Source organism: Streptopelia decaocto, assembly GCF_964273445.1.
Source record: "Streptopelia decaocto genome assembly, chromosome: 9".
NCBI classification, from domain to species: Eukaryota; Metazoa; Chordata; class Aves; order Columbiformes; family Columbidae; genus Streptopelia; species Streptopelia decaocto.
In genome coordinates, this window is record NC_138664.1 from 19,951,374 (window position 1) to 19,973,922 (window position 22,549).

The 22,549-nt window shown below is 46.6% G+C and overlaps 1 protein-coding gene across 1 annotated transcript in view; it reads left to right on the forward strand.

The window, feature by feature from the left end:
- Positions 1-22,549, forward strand: part of HCN4 (hyperpolarization activated cyclic nucleotide gated potassium channel 4) — a gene marked incomplete at both ends in the record, with an annotated part of 92,142 nt that overhangs the window by 51,751 nt on the left and 17,842 nt on the right. The window contains 2 exons of the mRNA XM_082061480.1: positions 3,545-3,706; positions 12,419-12,637. Coding sequence (XP_081917606.1) covers positions 3,545-3,706; positions 12,419-12,637 — 381 coding nt within the window. The remainder of the gene's footprint in view (positions 1-3,544; positions 3,707-12,418; positions 12,638-22,549) is intronic.

Below are 22,549 nucleotides of genomic sequence, written 5' to 3' on the forward strand. Positions count from 1 at the left end.
GGAATCCTGCTGCAGTACACAACTGTACGCAGCCGTTTGGGGCTGACAAGATTTCAGATTCATACTGATGGGATCCCGGTAGCTTGTTCTGTATTAGCAGGATTTCCAAGATGAAGTTCTTCTTTAAGTAGAGATGACTTTGTTGAGGAAAGTTTCGGTCCTCTCACTTTCCCAAGCTGTTTTTTCAGAAAGCATTGCAAGCATTGCAAGAGACAGCTTTGTAACAGGGATTCTGAAGACACAGGTTGTTTTGGACAGTCAAGAAGCAGGGATATTAGCTCTATCAGATAATACCCTTGGAAAGAGGTACCTTTAAGTGTGAATCCATGCTTTGTCCTTCTCCTCCTCGCTCCCCTTTTCCCAATCAGAGGCAGCAGAAAGCCAGAAAGCACAAGCAGTCCCAGGGGCAGAAGAAGCTCTGAGACCCAGCCTGGATTGTGTTACAACACAACAAGAAAGCCCTGAGTGTTAATGATGAGAACCAGAGAAGTTCCATTCACCATCCACATTCCTCTGCTCATGGCCCAGCTATTCTCAAATGTTTCTTCCCCCTGCCTCCCTGGTGAGCTCCAGACTGCTTAAGGGCACTGCAGCTCTGACTTAGACACTCTCCAGCACACCAATGGAGTTAATATTCCTGCAACAGAGCCACCCATTTACACGAGGAGCTTCTTCTCAGTTATTCCCGTGTGCCACACAGTCAGTGTTTCTTATTTTTCTCTTGCACGTGAATGCAAATGTATTCCAGGGAGTGGGCCAAAGCTGGTAACTCCTGAGACTGACATTTGAAATAGGATTTGTCTCACCTGCACTTCAGACATTTACAGTTGGAGTTCATTATTTAGGCTTACTTTATGGGCAGCAGAGAGAAACAGGAATTCCTGTGTATAATTAGCGCATCTCCTTCTCTGGTAAATAAGTGCCACAAATCAGATGTCCTACCCTCTGGATGTGTGTTTCCATCCAGTGGCTCTAATGATAGGTTAGTGCTCAAGGTTCAAAGAAGCTGAAACCACCACTTCCTAAATCCCTGTCCCTGGCTGCAGTTCACTGGGTTGCAGGAGGCCTGCAGCTCTTTAAAAAACACACATAGATGGGAGAGGAAAAGTCATTAGCACAGTAAAACCCTGGCGATACAAAAGATCCATTCAGTGATCCTTCTGCAAACTACTGCTCTGGCTTTGTTAAAAGCATAGCCCGTGGCTGTCGCTCAAATAGGCTGGATTCGCTTTGGGTTATCTAAATGAGAATGATCATTTCTGCAATGGGAAAAAAAAAAAAGGTGAAACCAGTAGGAATTATTCTTTAGGAATTATGCGCTCAGCTTTCATACTGAGTCGGCATTGAAAGTCAGATTTCCTAGAACAGCCTTTCATACGGTACTTTGGATATTTTCTTCTCTTCAGCCCAGAAATATCACTAGAATGGCCTTTCTCACACCAGGTGACACTGTGGACTCTACCTGCATCTTGGATGCGGTGGAAATAATGGGCTGTAGAAGCAGTTAACCAAAACATTCGTCTTTGTGGTTTCCAGCGTCCTTCTCTGGCTCCCTCCCGGTCCGAGTTGAGCACGTTGGCATCTCTCAACACGTACGAGCTCGTGGCATCCCGATTAGGTGGGGAAACAGAAATTCAAATTGAATGGTTAGCTCTGACAGCAGAGCGATGAGCCAGTTCAGCTAAACCGACAAACCACGATTCCTTTATTTTATAACAAAAGTTTCCTGCCTTTTTAGCTGCTTGAACCAACTTGCAATGGGACCTGGGCAGGCTGATCCTTGGTCTGGGCAGATATGACGGGTACATAGGTGTTCAGCACTCAGGTTTTGCTAGATGTGCTACTCCCTGTGGTTTCAGTCCCTGTTGCAGCAAACCGCTATCTTCTCTAAGCCTGTGTCAGTGTCTCTGTACCTTTTGGCCCACTGCCTGGTGCCCCATAAGAGAGTTTTGTTTACAGGTTTATTTTCCATCTGAAGAGTGGATAGTTAATGCAGGAAGAGAGCTGGGACATGCAACCTCATCTGCTTCATAGTGCTCTTGTTTACTTCCTCCCATTCGTCTGCTTTTTGTTCCCTTCCATTCAGTCCAACCAGAATGTTGTGTCACCAGACTGCGGGCTGAGCTGCAAACCAGCCGGGCTGGATGTGCCTCCCGAGAAGGCTGAGCTCATTCCGCTTCATTCACACACAACACTCCAAATATTTCACTCCTCCTCTCCCAGAAACGGCAAGACCACATGTGGGGAGATGTGATTAACGTTTCCTCAGGTGAAGCTCTAGAGCAGGACACATTGGCAGAGCTGGGACATGCCTAATAGTCCTCTGTCCATTGCATCTCTGTCACAAATTGCCATGGTGACACAGCACCATGTGGGAGAGGATGCCGGATGTGTTTGGGGTCTCTGTTTTCAGGGTGGTACGGTCAACTTCTTTAGCTGGAAGCCAGCACACTGTGAGGACTGGTCCTTACTGGATCCAAACCATTGCCCAGCAATGGGTTGAAGGTCTCGTCTCTTCATGAACTGTGTTAATGGCAAAAGAGACCAGAAGGTGGGCTCTGTGCTGAACCACACTCACCAGAGCCCAGCTCTCCTCACTGTGGCATGTTGTACAGAAGGGAAATCCAACGTTGAGTCTATATGTGGTTCAGTAGAGCAGTTGCTGGCATGCCCTGTGTGTCTAGCTGTCATCACAAAGCTGGCCATAAAATGACAAGCACCCCCAAAACTCCAAAACACACCACCCATAGGGAAAATATAAGTGTCCATCAAGTAATTCTTGATTGTATATGCCGGTTTGATAATAGGTCACCTGGATTTCTCAGTGTGCTCTGCTATGGCCAGTACTGTGGACAACGTGGCCATAAACTCCGTTTGCATTAGAGAACTGACTGCAGAGATGTGGTTGCACCTGCCTGTTTCTGGGCTTCTTTGCTAAGAAATGTTTACAGCTCTGCCACGTTTCTCTTTTCCTTGCACACCTGCACATAAGACTGGAAGTGATATAGCTGCAGAATACAAGAAAAACAAGAAAATGGGTGATTCAGATCCTCTTCTAGAAGTCTCTGCTGAGTTTGAGGCCACTCTTTCTTGCGTTTGATATTTGCGGGGACTGCATCTGCCGTGCAGTACAAAGACAGCTTCCACCATGGGTCAGTGCCTAGCACACATTCAGCAAGAGCAGAAATCAAAGAAGGGCATTGCAGTTAAAAAGATGTAATGATAGAGTTTATTTCTGAGGAGTGGCTGGTGTTCCAGAAATATTTGCAACCAACTTATTTTATAAAATTAGTTACAGAGCTTTTAATATAAATTAGAAGGCAAAATCAAAGGGCAGAAAGGATGAATGACTATGATTTTGTGTTTTGGTTTTTAATCTGTTTTTCAGCTGGTTCTGCTTGCATGCTGTGATTGACCTGAGCTGAGCTGATGCAGCCTTTTCTGCTACTTTAGCAAGGTTCTTGACCCTGATACTGCATTTAATTATGTTGGGTTGGTCGTTTGGGGACCTGCCATCTAATCCGCTCCCTCTTGGCCCTTGCAGATCTTCCACATGACCTACGATCTGGCCAGTGCGGTGGTGCGGATCGTGAACCTGATCGGGATGATGCTGCTGTTGTGTCACTGGGATGGCTGCCTCCAGTTCCTCGTGCCCATGCTGCAGGACTTCCCCGACGACTGCTGGGTGTCCCTCAACCGCATGGTGGTAAGTGCCTGGCCTAAACCCAGGCCCTCAATCATGGCATCGACCTCCCAGCGCTAACGTGGCACCCTCCAGCTTCCCATCTAAACCCATGTCCTTTTAGGGCATTTCTCCACTCTCCAGCAGTGTGTTCAGGTGGGATCCCAGTACATATTCTGCCACACCACCCACAATTGTATGGATGAAGTTTTGTATCAGTCTGGACCCAACATGCTTGGGGTTTCTTCCTCTTATTCATGCCTCGGCCTCAGCCAGGAACAGCTACCTTAGAGGTTCTTGGTTCGGCAAAAACTGAGTGAAAACTGTAGGGAGTGTACATCACTTAAGCTTTAATAGCATTAAAAGGAAATAAGATAACCACAAAAAATTAGATTGAAAGATACAAAAAAGCACTAGGACTTTCCACAGGCAGAGGCTGAAAAGCCAGGGCAACCCCTAGGAGGCAGCCGGTACGTTTGTAACATTAAGATCATTTGGAAAGACCACCATTCAAATACGTCATGTAGATTTGACATTAGTGAGAAGAAAATTAAAGAACTGCTTTGTTCCAAAACAGTACCTCTTCAGCACCCAATCAGGGTTCATGCAGAGGTTCCCATCCACAGATGGTATGAGATATTTTCTGCAGCTCAAAATTTATAAGGCTTCTTTTTAATAATTTGGCTACTTCATGGCATTCTTTAAAGAAAACCTTGAATTCGAATTCAAGGTATTCACCTTGATGTTCTCTCACCGTCACAAAACCTTTAATTCAAATTCAAGGTATTCACCTTGATGTTCTCTCACAGTCACTAAGTTTCCTTACCTTGCCACAGACAATTTCTCCAAATCTTGTATGTGTTGGTCTGGATTTCCATGGAGTACCATGTTTCAAATGCTAGGGACCTGGCATAGGAAGGATCCTTTTTCTGGCTGCTAGCTCATGCCAAGGAACATTTTGTGGGCATGGAGGCTCCTTTTAGGCAGTCTGTGCAATGAGACAGTCTCAGGGACGCAGGGAAGGAACCAGCCCCATCAGAGCCTGCCTAAAGCAGAAGGCAGGAGCCAGGCTCCCTCTCCTGGCAGGAGACAGCAAAGAGCAAGAATGGAAGCTTTTCTTCTGGGGTCTGGGCATCCTGAGCCAATGGCAGGAGGCAGAGGGGGTCCTAGAGCCATGGCTGGCTCTGATCTGTATTTCCCATTGCTGATCCCAAGGAAAATTGAAGGGTGGATCACCCACACTTCACCCCAGGGAGCTGCACAATATCCCATTAGAGTGGGATGAAGCATTCTGCCAAGCCACAGTTCAACCTCCCTTTGCCAGACTTCCCAATAACGTCCCAAGCTGTGCTGCTCACTCTGCTATTTACTGTGAGGGAGATTTGTACCATATGGTAAATGCACGGGGAGTTCACGGTACCTTTCAGCCATCTCGCTGAGAATTCAGGATCTTTTATTCAAAGGGACAATGTCCAGTTGATTAGGCAGCAAAAACTGACAAAGCTTAAAAAATTGCCTCTTATTGCAGCTCTTAACCTCCGGATTCCCCCAGCCAATTTCTTCTTAAAAAAAAATACATAATCAGGCACTTGGGCAGAACAGAACAAACGTAAAATGTATAAAAGAACTGCCAGCTTCCCATGCCTCCCACATGCAGAGCTGTGGGCACATGCTGCCCATGCCTGAGAAGAGTGAGCATCCATGAGAAAGTCGTCTGTTTGGTGTTTATTTATTCATTTCTTCCCTCTGCAATAATCGTTCACTGCCTGCTGTTGAAAGGCGCCAGACTGACAGTTCTGGAGACTAGAGTCCTTTATTTATCTACAGCAGAAGAACAACCCATGTAGCAGCTGCCTTATCTTCCCCCATGCTGCCTTTTTATTATTTATATGGCAGGAGCAATGAAAGATCAGGGCACCATTGTGCTTGTGCTATTCGGGTTCAAAAGGACATAGAGCTTTTCATCCTGGAGAGCTCAGAGGTGCAGACAGAAATCATCCTCATCCCATGAAGTGGCTTGGCCATGGTGGCCTTGCAGGACAGCTTCGGAGCAGCAGGTTTGGGTCGTGTTTCCTTTACCTTAACACTGGGGTGGAGGCTCCTGTCTGATGGCAACAACTTCTTTTGATTTTCCCATCTGACCCTGGGGGAAGAGGTGAAAACCAGGATTGCAGATTTACACACTTGGATGGAAGCTGCAACACAAACTGCAGAGTGACATGAAGAGTCAAAACAACCAGGTCTACTGGTAACTGGTGCATGAAGAACCTTCACAGAACCAGCAATGGCGGACACGCATGACGGGGGGAAGAATAATCGCATGGCTGGAGCACTGACTGAAGGCACAGCAGCTGGGTTCAGTTCCCAGCTCAGTTCGGTGTGATTCCAGGCGAGTCAGATGGGGGGCTCTGAGAGGTGTTCTCCTTCCCCGGGTACTTTCTTGAAAGGTGGCAGGAGACAGGACAGAGAAATAAAGTCGGGGGTAAAGATGCATCCCACAGGCAGGAGGGCTCAGCAGAGTCTTCAAGACAGGCAGAGTAGAAAGTTTCTATCCAGAGCAGAGCTTTACCAGGCAAAGACTCATGCTGCAGTAATTGTCTTCCAGCCTTGAGAGCCTGTGAAGCTGGGAATTAAACTTGCCTTGTGTGATTTTTTTTCTGCTTCTCCTCTGCAGCTGAATCACCTTCACTTCTTCCACTTAATAAAAGTGGGGAAAAAAAATATATGTATTATCTCAGTGACTGTCTCAGAAATGGAGCCTCATGAAACTGGGATGAAGAACTTGAGAGATGATTATATGCCCCACTTCAGCTCCAGAAGCTGTACAGGAATATGCCAGCCCCAAAATAGCTTGGTTTTAGAATATTTAACAAAGAGAATAATTAGTTCTGGAATAAGATAGTTTCTTCTCACAGTAAGGTTCTGTCCTCTAATCTCCTGAGAAGATTTCCAGATGTGTTAGTGGGACCAGCAATGGATGTGGATGGCGTGATTAGTGCAACAACTTACATAGTGTTTATACCGAAGTAATATTAGAGGCCACTGAGTCAGGAAACAAGAATAAAACGGTGGTTTGGGCTGTTCTCAGACTTTGGTGCCAAGATCTTGCTGGTAGTTTCCATTTCTCTGTTGGAGAGCTGTGATGGACAGGGTTGGGAGGCCAGGGTGGCATCTGTCTGTGACGGAGTCAGTAGGCTGGATTTGGGGACATTCTGTACTGACCTGGTCACAGCTCCAAGGAGATAAATATCCTTGGTGCATGACTGCCCTAATTGCACACAGGAGCCAAAAAGCTGGGATGGAACCACTGTAGGAAAGAAAGGAATGTTCTGGAGCTGCTACAGCCAAGGGGAGCTGAGAGTGAGGTGCCAAATGCTTTGGAGGCTTTCTCCTTGAGGATGCTGGTGCTGCTTTTCCACTGCTCCGGAGTTTCCCACCCAGCCACTTGGCAGTTCATAAAACCAGCTCTGATTCCGATGCAGCAGGGAAAGAAGATTCATCACCTCTCATCTCCTTCCTAAAGGTTTGATCTTCTTCCAGGGGACCTGTGTAGGGTCTGCTGTTGCCAAAATCATATCAGGGGCTCGATAAATCCCCGGGTCCAATTCATCTTGGTGTTTTCTACATGCTCTGTGTTTCATCTTTAGCAATTGTCAAAGGAGTCTCTGTAGGACTTCTTTCTGAGCTGGCTCTGAAATGGTAGGGAAGGATGTTTTCAGTATTAATTGCTCAGCCTCAATCTCATGGGCTTCAACATTAGCTTCCCTACAGGGCACATTATTAAAAAGAGAAACGCTAGTGAGTCAGCTGCAGAGCATCTCCCCAAGACCCTTTCCTGGCAGCTTCTCATCAAAAGAATCTGAGCTCTCCTGAGACCCAAAAGCTGCTGGAAACACGTGGCTCCCTCCCTTGGGTATTGTGCTGAACTGATAAACCCTGCAGGGAAGGCAAATATCCCCATGTCAAATGCAGCGACCTTGCATAGGAAATACTAATTATCTTCCCTTCTACCCAAAGAGGGAGAGAAGCATTCCTTTTGAGCTTATACCCCCCTCCCTGCCACCCAACACATTCTTGTGGTGTTGCTGATAGAAAGGAGGAAGAGAACTGATGCAGCGTGTGTTGTGGAATTCAGATCTCCCGTGTGATTCCTAACCACCCCCCAAGCTTCTGGTCATTCAGATCCCTCATATCCTCACCCAGCAGCCATATCACAGAATACTTCAAGTTGGAAGCTGTGTAGTAGATTCTCATGTTTTACAAAATCTAGTAGGGCTGCTTCACAATGGGAAATGAGCCAGGAGCCAAGGGTGGCCCTTGCACAGGCAGTGCCCTCACTGACTATGGCTCAGTCCTCCCAGGGAGTCCAGGTGGAAGCAGCAGGAGATGGGATCAGAGGCAAGGCTGGAAACAAAGTTAAACAGATGTTCAGGGCCGAAGACTGGGCAGAGGTACAGCCAGCTCAAGCTAGGCCTGGATGCCCAGGCCTGAACTGAAATGGAGCTCCAGGAGCCATGGGCTGACTGGGGCAATTAAAACATACTGGTGTACTCAGAGTCCTGAGAAATCATCTCTTCTGGTAGATGAAGGCCGTGCAAAGCTCTTCTTTGAAATAAGCCTAGAACAGGCAGGTTCTGTCCGATGTGAAGTCTGACCCGTCATCTCAATTTCTTGTCCCCCTATTCCCTTCGTCTAAACTGGATGGGAAGGTCTGTCTTCCCTGCCCAGCAGCTGCAGTGTTGTCCACAGAAGGGCAGTGATGTTCAGAGGCCTTATTTCACAGCTTGATGTGAGTGGTGTGCAGTAGCAAACCTCGAGAAACAACTTCTGGCCAGATAAGTGACTGTTCCCACAAACGTTGGAGTTCACAAGACTGAAATATAGCCTTTCACTACAGACAGCTCCTTAATACTGTGAAATGTTAGTGGCATAAATCAGACATACCATTGTGCCCATTGTGCCCCTACCTCAAGAATTTGCCAGTACTTCTCTGTGTCCTTACTCCTCTCTGTCTAGTCTTCTCCTGTGAGGGTTCAACCAGGTGCACTCACATATACATCAGACCCAGAATGTCCTATAAGACACTGTACTGTTTCTTTAGGTGCTTCTGTAAAGTCCCGCAGAACATTACCTTTGAAGAGTTCCAGGAACATGTCTCCGAGTATTCAAGGATGGATCTGAACAGAGGCATTACAGTCCAGACACTAATCCCAGAGAAACCCTTATAGTCCTGCCAGTGTGGATGTTAAAAACAAGCTGGTGTGCGAAACCACTTCAAAGTGGCTTTAACTCCCTTTTGCAAATGCTCTTAGTGCCTGGGATGTGGCTGAAATAACATCCCTCTTGACTGTGTTCAAGCACAGATCTGTAGCTGCATTTTAGCTTGCTTTGAGGTCTGGTTAACACGGAGTTATTTTCTTTCTGCAGTTTAAGGCCTTATTTACCTACCCTAATGGACCATTTTGGCCACTCCAGTGTATATGAAGAAGTACAACCCTCCCATTGTGGGGACTGGCATATGTTGAGTATAGGGGTTTGGCTCTTAGGGAAACAAGCTGTATCAGGATAAGGCACTGTGATGCCATTAAACTGGTGTCCACAGTACATTTGGAACCACTTCTACTGGTCTGGCTTAAAGTACTGCATTCGGCCCTGCCTGCTTATTCTGTGGGAAACAAAAGAGTGCAGAGCAGGCCTAAAAACTACAGATATACTGAGACCTGTAAGCAAAGAGTCATCCCATAGACTGTACCATGAGGATCCAGTGCTCTTTACAGATGCTCAAAGAGCTCAGAGTTTGTGTCCTAAAGGTACTTGCTTGGAAAAGTTTCCCCTTATGGAAGTGCCTCTCTTGCAGCAGTCCTTGCTCTCTTCTCGCAGCAGACCGCATTTTTAAACGCTCCGTGTTTTGCTGCAGCTCTCGCCCCTCGGTCTGTCATTACTCAGCACTCTGGGTCTGGCACGAAGCAGGCTGTCCTCCCGGGGAGCTCTGCTGCTGATGGCATTGGGGTTGTGACTCCTAAGTGCAGAGTTCCCAGGGAGCCAGGAGTGTTTCTGCAGGCTATGGAGGCACAGTCATGTTGGACGTCGTGGTTTTGGATGACTAATTCCTACAAAACGCTGGCAAGCCTCCTCCTAAACAGCAAGTTGCTGGAAAAATGGCTTCTAAAATTTGAACCTGCCTGTTACCATATGCTCCTCTTAAGCTCTGATCATTTGTGGCCATTAAAGACTCTGGCAGCCAGTTTCCTGATATATCAAATTCCAGCTTAGCTATTCTTGTTCTGTCTCCCCAAATTCCCTTTTGAATTTCACCTTGGTATTTCTTTTATCGCTGTTCTCCATTCTGTTATGGAGATGCGCTGCCCTATTTAACTGCTGCCACACTGAACTCTGAAGGCAGCAGCATTTCTGCAGTGGCCTTTGAGAAGCGCCTGCATGGGAAAGGAATTAATTTAGCAAGGAAAGGATGGGACAGGACACTGCCCCAGTAAAGCTGTGAATGCGCTGCCCACCTTTATGGGTGATGCATCATTTTAAGCAAAGGTTGGTCAGGAGTGACTACTGCTGCCTGTTGTCTCAGGATGACGACTTCCCTGCTTCACATGGACAAGAGATGGGCTAAAGCCATGGAGTTCACAGCATTTGCTGTTCTGTAAGTGCCAGACGCATTGGCTTTGTGACTGCAAGTACCACAGGGCTGAGGGAAAGGGACTGTGTCTCCTGCAAGTATTAACAGTGAAGATGCGGGGATGCCTGTGTAAGGTGTGTGGGCTGCTTGATGCCTTCCCAAATCAGAAGTTGGTCTGCAATGTTACACAGAACCTGGATGGTGGAAAAATAGCCCCCCCACCCTGCTTCTTTGGCCAGGTCTCTGGGAGCCACATACAGCCCTGGGTGAGGCTGAGGAGCAAACAGATTTGCTGCTTTGGTGCTTACACCTCGGGCAGCCCCTGCGGTCGGATCCTTCCTGCTGCCCTGTACAGGCAGCGAAGTGCAAGTGCTCTTTGCCCTCACCCGTAGCTGTCTCCAATCTGAGCTGCAGCTCCTCACACACAAGACAACTGCATAACCAAGAATAGACACCAATGGCCACATTGTCTCTTGTCTGTTGATCAAGGGTAGTTTTTTCCAGTGCAGGAGGGGAACAGGTGCCTGCTTTGTTGGGGAGGTGAGCCCAGACAGGCTGGCGCCAGCGGGGACCAGTCTCTACTGGGGCTGTGAATGTGCCGCTTCTCCTGTGTCCGCTTCCTTGTCACTTCTGTTGCTTTGCCCTTCTCGTTGCAGCATGAATCAGGCCTGTCTTGCATAATGTAACCAAATATGGCCAGAGTAACGCTATTCCATCTTTATCCATGTGCTTATCTCCTAACCGAGCAGTAACACCCTCCAGAGGTTCCAGCTCTTTGCCACGGCTCACAAACAGCAACAGTTTCTCTTTACTACTTGTAAATTTACTGAAATTTTCCATCAACATTAGTGACACTGTTTGCAGAGAGGTCATCAACCATCCACCTGATTGTGATTAGATCCCTCCAAGGAGGTGCCCAGTAAACTCCAGAGCTCCCAGCATGACCAGTCACTGGTGCTGGGGCTGCTGCATCTCTCTGAGTGGAGCTCACAAGAGTGTTGTCTGTCTGACAAGCCACAAACCAGACGTTCTGTACGATGACCTTCTAAGTTGCCATGGTATATGTATCTGCACAGCTATATCCATAATGTTAACTCCTTCCTAGGAACAGAAAGATGACTGATGAATGTACAGGTTATGTGCTGCAATGGATGTCACTGTCGCAGAGGTATTTTTTCACGTACCTTGTAACAGCAGTGTGTGATGACAGTGCATTTACTTTACAAGATTTTGTGGCAAGGACTTACCAGCATATAATACAGGATAGTAAATGTACCTTTAGCTGTTCCATGAACTCAGGCTAATCAGAATCATCATGAAACTTACGATGTTTTTTCTCGCTATCCCATGATGTAATTGCTGAGGTGCATCTTGTGATAGTTGCAGTGGGAGAGCACAGGGTGACCAGAAGAAGCCGTTGACTTCAGCTGGCTTCTCACAGTGGATTGTTGCATCTCTCAAATGAGACCATTTGTAGTTTTCTCAGCTCCCTGAAAAAAAAAAAAGGGCAAAAAAAAACCCCAAAAGCCCACCCTGTTTAACACCGAGAAGAACTTGCTGTCTGGGCATTATCCTCTTAATTTTCTGCCCTTCCCATCTCTTCAGGTAATGACCTGACCATTTCTTAAATTGCTGGGGAGTGATTTTCCCCATCTTGCTGCTGGCAAGCTTGCTCAGCCAGCTCCCTTCAAGTCCATTTCCCAGGGGAGTAATCATTTGCTTCAGTTCCTTCTCCCACACGTGGGTCATTTTGAAAACACCCCAGTGCATCATCTCAGTTTATCCCAGGTTACCAGTGTGTCAGACTGGCTGGCTTCTTTTCTGGAAAGTTTTGCTGGAAAGAGTACATGGAATCTGCAGAAACCCTGGCCAAAGTCAGTTGATGTCAGTTGGCTAAATTTGAGTTTTTTGTTTTTAAACCGAGGGTGCCCAGCCCTTACAAGCCATCAAAGAATTGAATTGCCTGTTTAAGATATAGAGATGCCTTAAACATGGAGTTTTGGGTCTAATGTTAGGTATTCTTTTTCTGAAACGTGTTCAGCTTGGAGAATGTCTTGTCCCACTGCTAAAGCTTTGTCTGTCTGTCTGTCTGTGTGCCTCTCCAGAACGACTCCTGGGGGAAGCAGTATTCCTACGCTCTATTCAAGGCCATGAGTCACATGCTGTGCATCGGGTACGGGCAGCAGGCGCCCGTGGGCATGTCCGACGTGTGGCTCACCATGCTGAGCATGATTGTTGGCGCCACCTGCTACGCCATGTTCATTGGCCACGCCACAGCCCTCATCCAGTCGCTGGACTCCTCGCGGCGTCAGTACCAGGAGAAGGTAAGGACTGGGCTTTGCAACCCTTCTGTGAGCCGGGGTGGTTTATACATTGGCTGGAGGAAGCCAGAGCTGTGAGTGACCCACGCAAGAGGCCAAAGGTGCCGTGACTTTGTTTATTGGGAATTCATACCAATCCATTCAGCCAAGCAGACCCTTAGGAGGAAGTAGATGCAAGATTAGATGAATAATAACAGGGCAAGCTGTCTTTTTAGATAAACTTTATCAATGTCACTGGTATCTAAAATTGTAAATCACTTTTTACTTTCCGAGATCTTGTTTCAAATCCCAAGTGAACGTTCCAGAATGTGCAGCTTTTGTTTAGCAAGTACTTTCTTTAAAACTATCCAGATTATTTACTTTGGTGCTCGTGAGTGAGACTACGTAACAAACTCCAAAGCGCAGATCAAAGCTCAGGAGCACCGAACAGGTTCCCCAGGTAGCTATCAAATTAATTGCATGGTTGTTGAATTACATAATGTAGGGCACAGACAGAAATGTCACAACTGATCAGGTTACCACTGCAGCGGCAGGAACTGGTGGTCGTGGGTTCAAGGCGATGCTGTGAATTTATACTATGCTGAGGGCCAAACAGGGTCTGTCACCATGATTCAACCAATAAGGAGGAACTCCTGGAACTGCATCGATTCCTTCCCTCTTTCCATGCCGTCAGTGTGTTGCTCTCTGCACAATGACATTTAGTTATCTCAAGCAAAGGGGCTGCTGGTGCGATGATACTTTTCGCTCTAGGACACAGGCAGGCAAAAACTTCTGGTCTTCAACATCTGGTTCAACCTGTAGGCCTGCATTTGATCTGAAGATTAAGAAGAGGAAGAATTAGGTGCTAGCCCTGTTCTGATTCTACCAGGTGCAGATAGGTGAAAGGGTAGCTGTTCAAGTGGGTAAACTGTGGCTAGATGAATTTTAAGTTTGGGGGTGGGAAGATGGGAGAAAGGATTTGTTAGATGGCCTAGGAACAGGTTTGGGACGTGGAGGTGACACCGCTGAGCTGCAGAAGGACCTTGCAGTAGGCCAGTGAGTGAAAAATCAAAGGTGGAATCACGCTTTGAGAATAGGGAAGATCTCAAACCACAGCTAAAGATTAAAGATGGAAGAAGCCCAGGAGAAGAAGTGTGGAGGACTGGGATGCAACTGGAGCCCTGGGCTTTGTATAGAGTTTTACCACTGTGTAACACACTGGCTGGACTAATGCTAATTGAGAGCAAGACATGCCAAAGAGAAGGACACTGCAGCACTAGGAACGCAAGCTGATCAAATCTGTGTGTGCAGAGCCCTTATTCAAATGTGTTTGAAGCGGCAGAGAAGTCAAGGACTTGATTTGCACATCCAGCCACCTGGGCAGCCGAGCTGCAGCCAAGTTTACATCTGCAGGACTGGACATGGTGATTTTTTTTCCCAAACCAGGTCCCCTGACAAGGGCAGAACTTGACCCTGGAAGTTGGACTCCAGTCAGTGCTCAGGGAAATCAGTCACCGATAGCCAGCAGGGACTGCGGCAGGGGTGGCAGAAGAATGAAATGTTAAAGCCTCCTTAGAATGTGGAGATGTGAGTGAGAGGGTTAACAGATCCAGGAGAAAAGCTTTGTGTCAAAAGCAGTGGGTAGAGGGTTTAACAAAGGGTGTATTTCATCTGTAGTGTTATCGGAGGTTCATTTCCCAAGGTATTCTCCTAGGAATAAAGCCTCAGGGATTGAGTACGTTCATATTCCTCTTGCAAATGGGACAAATGATGGTCTCAAAACAAATATGTATTTACTCTCTGCATTCCTTAGCACTTGAATAGCCATGATTAAAATGAGGCTGCTTTGTGATTTGCAGCCCTGCAACTCAATTTAGTTCGGTCCTCAGGGGACAATGTGTCTGTTGAAGCATATTATAAGCAAAGAATCTCAACAAGTTTGGAGGTCGATTGGTAGAAGCAGACAGTAGTTTAGAGACCTCTGCTGAGTACAGCTTTGGGCTGCAAACAGGGCTCAGCAGAGGCTCAGGCTACAGGGACTTTAGCAGCTGTTCTGGGAGCAGCCAAAGAAAGGGGAGACAGGGGGGAGTGAGAGGAATAGCAGAAATAACAAAATACCCGGGCAGGAACTGTACTGAGAGGCTTTGCTTTGTGTAACCGTCAGGACGAGCTTCGGGAGTAAGTTTGTGGTGAAGCCTCGGATTGTCCAGATTTCTGCCAAACCAACTTGTTCTTCACTTGTACAAACAGGGCTTTTGAGAAGAGGAATAAAAGCCAAGATGTGTTGTCTGTTGGCTTCAGCAGCAGGCTTGTCTCGCTCGGGGGTGGATTTATTGAACACTTGGAGATTCAATCCCTGTTCTCTCCAGATCTCCTCCTGTAGCAGCTGACTTCATGCTCTGCTGGTTTTTGCAAGGCAGGGAAGCCGTGTAGGATCAGTGGGGTGGAAGGAGGCCTGGAGAATTTGGAGAGAGAAGTTGCACCCTCCGAGACAGCGTAGTGCTAAGCTTTCTGAGTATGAGTGGAGGGTCCCACGTGGCTCAGAGCATTCACACCAGCTCAGGCACTGTCAGTGGCACAGCCGTTGTGTCAGTCTGTCTCTGAGCCTCACTTAAAAAGCTCTGAATCAGAACAGCTCTTTAGATCTGGTACTCTGAAGTGACTGTTTTATTTCCAGTCCCAGAGGCAAAGTGAGGAGGGACCTGTCTGTCCCGTCTTGCATTACTGAGTGCGTTATGCCCTACATTACTTGCCTGTGCTCACAGAGAGAGTCAACGGCAGGATCAGGACCTGACTCTTCTCTCTTAATCTCGGTCTGGTGTCTAACTCTGAAATATCTTTGCACCCAAGACTCGTTTCTATTGCTTACATGTGAGTCAATATTTCTACAAGGATTCGAATAGAAAAATTTCCCGAAGTCATGTTGTGCAGTTCTGTGTTATAACTGAATTGATCTGACAGCTCTGAGTGGAAGGGAAGCCTCACGGATCTGTTCTCACCCAGTGCTCCTTGCTGCTGTTCTTCACTCTTGTGCACCACCTTTCATACTCCTCAGACCTTTACTGCACTGATTTCCTTATTCCGAGTTAGTTTTGTGCCAGGTTAGCGGGTTGGATTATCTTACTGTAGAGTCCGGTGAGTGCCAGAGTGCAGGGTGCTGGGGGGGGAGGTCCAGAAACAAGAGCAGAGGCTCAGGGCCCTTCGCAGCTATTCTTGGATTAGCTCAAGTCATAACATATAAGTTCATAATTGACTGAAAAATTACCCTACAACCTGCAGTAACTCTGGCTCACGAGAGAGAAAGAGTGTTTCCTACCCAGGAGCTGGATAAACTAGGCTGATATGCAAGTTATTTGCGTGGTTTTTGCAGGTTCCCCTGGTAATTTCTTTCTCTAATCCTGGATTAATATTTATGTCAAGTCACCACACACACCCTCATCCTCCCCAGCAGACTCGGTAACCTCGAGGCTTTGGGGAGTGGTGATTATCTGCAGCCATGCTCCCTGGAACAAAGCAGAGACTCTGGGCTTCGCTCTCCCATCCCAGCAGGACGCAGGCAGTGCTGGGCATCCTGCAGAGAGCCTCAGCTCTCCCGCCTTATCTTGCCAGGTACACACGGAAGAATGACTGATGAGAGGTAGGAATTGCTGCTGTCAGCACCGCAGAGCCCAGTAAAGCTGTAATCTCTCCTTCCAGAGCCTCATCTCTCCTCGAGATCTGTCTACTACACTGGCATTCACTCAGGCTCTCTGTGCTCCACATTCATTCCCCAGCTCCTCCTTCCTCCCGAATGATCCATTCAGTGCCTCTTGTTCTTAAAATATATGTTGAAACTGGGTAGACACTTGCATATTCACTTGTCAGTATTACGAAGAAGCACCTGCTGCAGCACAGTGGCAAGGGGGTGAGCAGGTAACTCTAATCACTTTATAAATCCTACAGCAGCACTAATGACATTGGCTCTCGGTTCCTAAAACAGCCCTGCTTAGCCATCAGCACAGTCCTTCTTGCCACAGTTTTATCCCATGGGCTGACTGTCCAAGCAAAAAAGCACTTTACTGGCCAACTATCAACATTTCAGCCCTTCTGTCATCAGCTTGAATTCAAGAAAGAGTAATTGGGGAAAGTTTAGTAATTGTGAAGGCTGAAGCATGACAACTGGAACGTTCAACCTCTGTTGGATGACAAAGCAAATGTTAGAGCAGCATTTGCTAGAGGGGAAGTGAGACATTGCCTACTACACTGAGCTGAGGATCTGCCTTCTGGGCTTAGGCAGTCCCTGCCCTTTTTGGAGACTAGCAGTAGAGAGTCTTAATAGGCAACATATTTAAGGAGTGATTTTTTTAATCATATGTAATTATAAAGTGTGGTGCTCACTGCTACAGGGTGCTGTGGGGGCCCAAAGTTTGATTTCAGGCTGTTTTACTATGCAGTTCGTGTTCTGAACTGCCTCCAAATGAAGGTGCACAGGGAATTCAGTGCAGAGCTCCTAGCTGGGGTCCTAGGTACAGTATAATCACATTACCCTGGCAACATGCCCTTGCTGATTAGCCCCCCTCCACCCCTCATTTAAGCACAGCTAATTAACCCAAGCACAACACTGTACCAAAGTGATATTAATTGTCATGGCTCCAGGGTTGGCTTAGCCAGTGCTACCTTGGGGACAACACGGCACAGATATATTAAGATAACCAGTGTCAGCTGCTCTGTTAATGTGAAATTGGGCCAAAACTCCCATTATTCCCACACCTACTCTGCCACAAACCTGTCAGATGGGAGATTTCATGTTCATTACCACTCAGGCCAGGATTTGAAGTGCCATTCCCAAGTCACCAATGTCTGTAGGTTCTCAGGTGGCATTCCCAGGTTCTTAGAGTCCAAAGGGATCATATAGAAGTCCCCTCCTGAGGTAGCATCTCAGTTCTGCATGTCAGGAAAGCTGCAAAGCTCCTTTACTTTTCTAGTGATGTGTGTGAAGGAGAGGAGAGGGAGGGCGCAGCACTCCAGAAATTAAAGGTGTCTGGAAAATTTAATCAAATGCAAAAATTAATCACATTTCCTAAATGGAAAAAGTTTGGGGTGCCTTTCTTTATCCTTTTGTGACTGCACACTAGTTGTGTGTTACCTCAGCCTGTTAAGAGATGGCCTTGAGTACTATTATGTCCTGTGTTACGGTCAGTCAAAGCATTTGGGGTTGCTAACAAGGCTAATAAATAATATGCTGTATTGATTGTGTCTAGAAGGGCCTGTGCTGAGCACCGGGCTTGCTGGCTCAGCAGTGCCTCTGCATAGTTTCTTCTGGAAGCAGGACTGGGTTTTCTGGCTGGTTTGCAGCCCAGAGTCAGCAAGTGAAAGGAGCAAGGTTAGATCCAGCTTAATTTTACAGGAAGGGTCCAACTTCCGCCCCCTAAATGGCTGGAATAATAGAGGGTCCCCCATCCCCATCTTCTCTGCGTACCCACCCACATGTGATAATTGCAACCTGCCGTAAGCTGGTCCTCCTTTGAGCGGGGATTCGGACCAGATGACCCCCCAGAGGTTCCTTCCAACTTAGATCTTCTTTTGGTTTAAAGTCCCCAGGTGTTTTCAGGCAGTGAGCTGTCAGGATTCAGTGTGAATGGCTGGCTCAGGATCGTGCACGCAAGGCAGCTTTCCTTTTCCAGGTACCACAATTACATCTCCATTTTAGAGTGTTTATAAGAAATAGGTAATGGAGTAGTATAAATAATGATTTGTTCACTTCAACTCAACCGAAAAATCAGAAGTTTGTGTCAATTGTTCTAAGGTTATTTAATCCTTTTCATGATAGAATCCTGGGCTGGTTGTAAATGCAAATGTTTTCTGAAAGAAATACCTAATGGTTTCTTTTAAAAACATCTTGCAGTGCAAATTGCCTTCCCTTTATAGTCTTAACTAATCTGAGGTCAAGTAGTTTTTATTCTTGCAAGAATATTTCATTGGTGAACGTTTTCTTGAAACTGTTTACCCATGTGTTAGAGGGAAGCCCCACTGTAAAACACATTTTCTAGATATGGATGCAGTGGTGATCAGTCAGCACTTAGAGCAGACACTATGTGGACTATATAGTTATAGCAGTGCCTATATGGAATGTATGGCTGCCCTGAGGTGCAGAGGAACACGCAGTACCCGCTCCGTGCTCATACGAACAATGCAAGGAAGGAGTCAGCAACATTGCAGCATCTTTACAGGAATAAAAATGAAACTGTCAGGTAGATTGCCTTCTGTCAGCAGGTTTACACCAGAGATTCATCTTGGGTTGCTGTATCAGAGATACTGTGATGATAGGTGGGGTTTTGACATCTTATTTCTGCAAGTGGAAGGCAGACAGTTGTGTTCTTTGAGCAGTGTGTTTGTGCATGCACAAGCACTGCCTGTGTTGTCACGGGAGGGAAAGGGTTGTCGCCTCAGCAGTTCCTCACATCCCAGTGTGGGATTTCAAACTTCATTATCAGTTTTGAAATTCATTTTGTCACTTGGACTGTAAATAAATAAAGAAATATATCATAATGCGAAGAGCTCAGGCTCCCTGCTGAGCTGTCTCTCCTGGCAGAAAGCTGCTCCCAGCAATGCTGATTGCAAATTGCACAGACTCGCTGTTCCCTTTGCCCCATCCCAGCCTTTGTCTGGTAGCAGATTTTACCTCATTTCGCTCTTTCTGCTCTTCTGATGAAGGTAATGTTGATCTCTTTATTCCCCATTGCACCTCCAAATATGTGGATCCAGTGACAAAACCTGACATCTCCAAACCACCCTGTGATGTTTCATGGTGCCTAATGAATAATAAAAGGTTCATTGAGCAGGTCCAAAAGTTCCCTGTGCTGAACTACTGACTCCCACCAGGATGTGGCCTGTCCACCCAGGCAAAGCATTCTCCTCGTGTGCCTTTCCCAGGCTGGAACTTCTTCTGGAAAACAAGCTGTTTCTGTAGCCGCAACGTACAAGTTTGTACATCATACATAGTGCAAGCTCAGCGCCTTGTGCTGGATGGCAGCGTCCCCCGTGGTGGGTTCCCTGGCTTGTGCCGTGGCTGCTGCAGCCCTGTGCGAGGAAATAAACAACTGTTTCATCAGGCTCATCATTGACTCTGCTCAGTCTGTTGGCATCTCACAGCCCAGAAATATTTGAAGCATGATCCTTGCCTGAATAGGTGCTGATTAAGAGCAGCTACCCCAGCTGATCAGTACAGCCATCCTCAATGTAAGGAATGTTGTATGGGAAGTGGAGAAGAAGCTCCAAGAATTTTCTGCTGGTGCCTGTGGTCTTTGTAACACAGCAAAAGATAAAGAGCCTGATTCTAGGTAAGGTGTTACAATTTCAGAATGCATCGCTGGAGTAAGGGTGAACATGTTCCATGCTTTTCCAGCATCTAATATGCAACACTTAAAAATCACCTTCCTGTATCAAATCGAGATGATAGTCTTTGGAAGAACTGAGAACCAGGACATTACGTAAAGCTTTTTGCAGAATCAAACAGCTTCCAAAAGCTCTAGAGTAGATGGACGTGGGTTTAAATTTAGCTCATTAATCAAAAAAGCAGAAGTAGCACTGATAATCTTTGGTGCTGTGCTGGATGTGGTCGGAGTTGTTCTGCTTGACTTGGTACTGAAATAATCCCCGGTTCCCCGCATCAGCTCTCCCCTTGTGCAGACACCCCAGCTCTTGTGCACTTACCGCTTTATATAGGAGCTTCCTCGGGTTCCCTCTGTAAAGAATCCAGCTGTAAGCCCAGCTTCTCACTGCCTGGCGGCTGGAGGCCATAGAAGGGACAGCATATGTCTGAGTACAGCTCCTCTCAATCACTTCCCTATTGCTGCAGAGAAGATGGCCATGTGCACATTTAATTTGATGAACGTCTATGTTCTTGTTGGAAAACAGCAGGAACATGAGTATGGGTGTAGAGCCAGCTGCGTTCTGAGTGTTGGCATGGGATAAAGTGTGATAGCCTGTGCCACTTACCATTCCGAGCAAAACTTCAGGAGAAGAGCGGAATTCTGTAAGCAAGATCTGACACTAAATATGCTCCAAGCATGGAGCTCTGTACAGGGAAACCAACAAAGATCACCCCAGCAATGTCAGCATGGTTTTGTGTTAGAAAAGTTCACTTTGCTTCCCTTAAACTGCTCACTCCTGGAAGCGTTTGTCTCCATGAGAACATGTGTCTTGATCATTTTGAGTAAGGTGGAGATCTCCTGGTTGTAGAACAAATCCTGAGGATGAGAATATGAATGGTTTAGAAGATGAAAAATGGAATTCAACATCTATTTAGTTTTGATGATTACTAAATGCTGGGGAGCTGGCATTGCAGCACTGGTTTACTCCTAATCAGAGCTCAGAGAAAAGAAAACAAAGATGCAACTGTGTCCCATCAGGACACTCCATCTGGTGAATCTCATTACTTGATCTTTGCCCCTATGAAGCATTACTCCACAGGAGAGAGCCATAGCATTGTATATCGTGGCTGCTTATGTGCATCTTAATCCAGTCTCACAGGATATATACTACCAGCTTTTGAAATACAGTTAGAGCCTCATAATTTCGTACTTAATTCAAAATGTGTTACCCTGCTTGATTCTCCTTTTTCTTACACAAGTGCATCTCTGTTGACTTCTGTGATGTCCAGATTTGAAGCCTGTGACCAAGATGAAACACTGTTGCATGGTGATTTCAGCCTCTTTCTGGAAGGGTGCAAGCAGTATAGCTCTGTATAGGAAATGTATATTTATTTTTGGATGGAGGGAGACAAGCATCCCAAGTGCCTTCATTACAGTAGGTTACGTGTGTGTGCTCATGCTGTGAAAGTGTCTAAGTGTGTTTGAACGAACTGAGATGCAAAAATGGAAATCAGGCTCTGAAGAGTGATGTGTGTGGACCGGCAGAGGATCCAAAGAGCTGTTGGTGCTAGGACTGGGATGGGAGCAGCTCTGCTCAGATGCAGGAGCTTTTTAATATTCAGAAGCAGGACAAGGAAACAGTCCAGCCTTTTCAGGCAGTGATTTGTGACTGCCAGAGAGAGGAGGATTCGTGACAGAGATTGAGGGCATGGATGGAGTTAAAAATATTTAGTTCCCTTTGGACTGTGAATGATGTGAGCTTTGGTGGAAGGGGAGGGGAGTGGTGAGACAGCTGGGGAAAGTGGCCAGTTATAGAAGTACTCAGCTAAATGATTCCCTTTTGATATATTAATACCTCCTTCAAGGGCTTATTTGAGGAAAAACAGACTTAAGAAAATGAGTTAGGATTTAAATGGACTCAATTGTCTTCAGAGAGATTGAAATAATTCCTAAATGAGTCTTTTTAGTTGAACTCAGATTGGCCACTAATCTCTGCGCATTCCTCCGAGCACGGGTCAGACTGAGGACATGGATGGAGATGAGTAGCAAGACAAGTGCAAGGGAGAAAGGAAGCAAAAGGGGCTGTGAGGTTAGTCCTGGCCACCTCTGAAGAGCACTCAGAGGGGTGTGAAGGGGCTTTGGAGAGTGCCAGGTCTGCACAGCATCAGGGCTTCGGTTGGAAAAGGAAGGCCTGTAAATTCAGGGTTATCAGGCAAAGTCTTTAATCCCCATGCGCTCTGTTGTTGATGTTCACCACACAGTTCCTGTTACTCCTTTGCTTTCAGTTTCTGGTGAAGGAAACTTGTCCTGTTTTTACTCTGAGCTTTACCTAGGGGCCGTTTGCAGGAGAATCTGACAAGCCCTGGGGACTTTGCAGAGCAGTAATTTATTACTCTTTGTTACAAAGCAATGAATCTATGTACGGTAGTGAATAAGCAAAAAGTCTGAGTCGCCCCATCCTTCCTGTGCTTGTGAATCTGAGAAACTGCGAGTATTTTTCCCAAGAAGCAAAGGTCAGTTGAAGACTGGGGAGAAGAGGGGCAGTGGGCAGGTGACTGGCAGCAGGCGGTGAGAAGCATCTTGT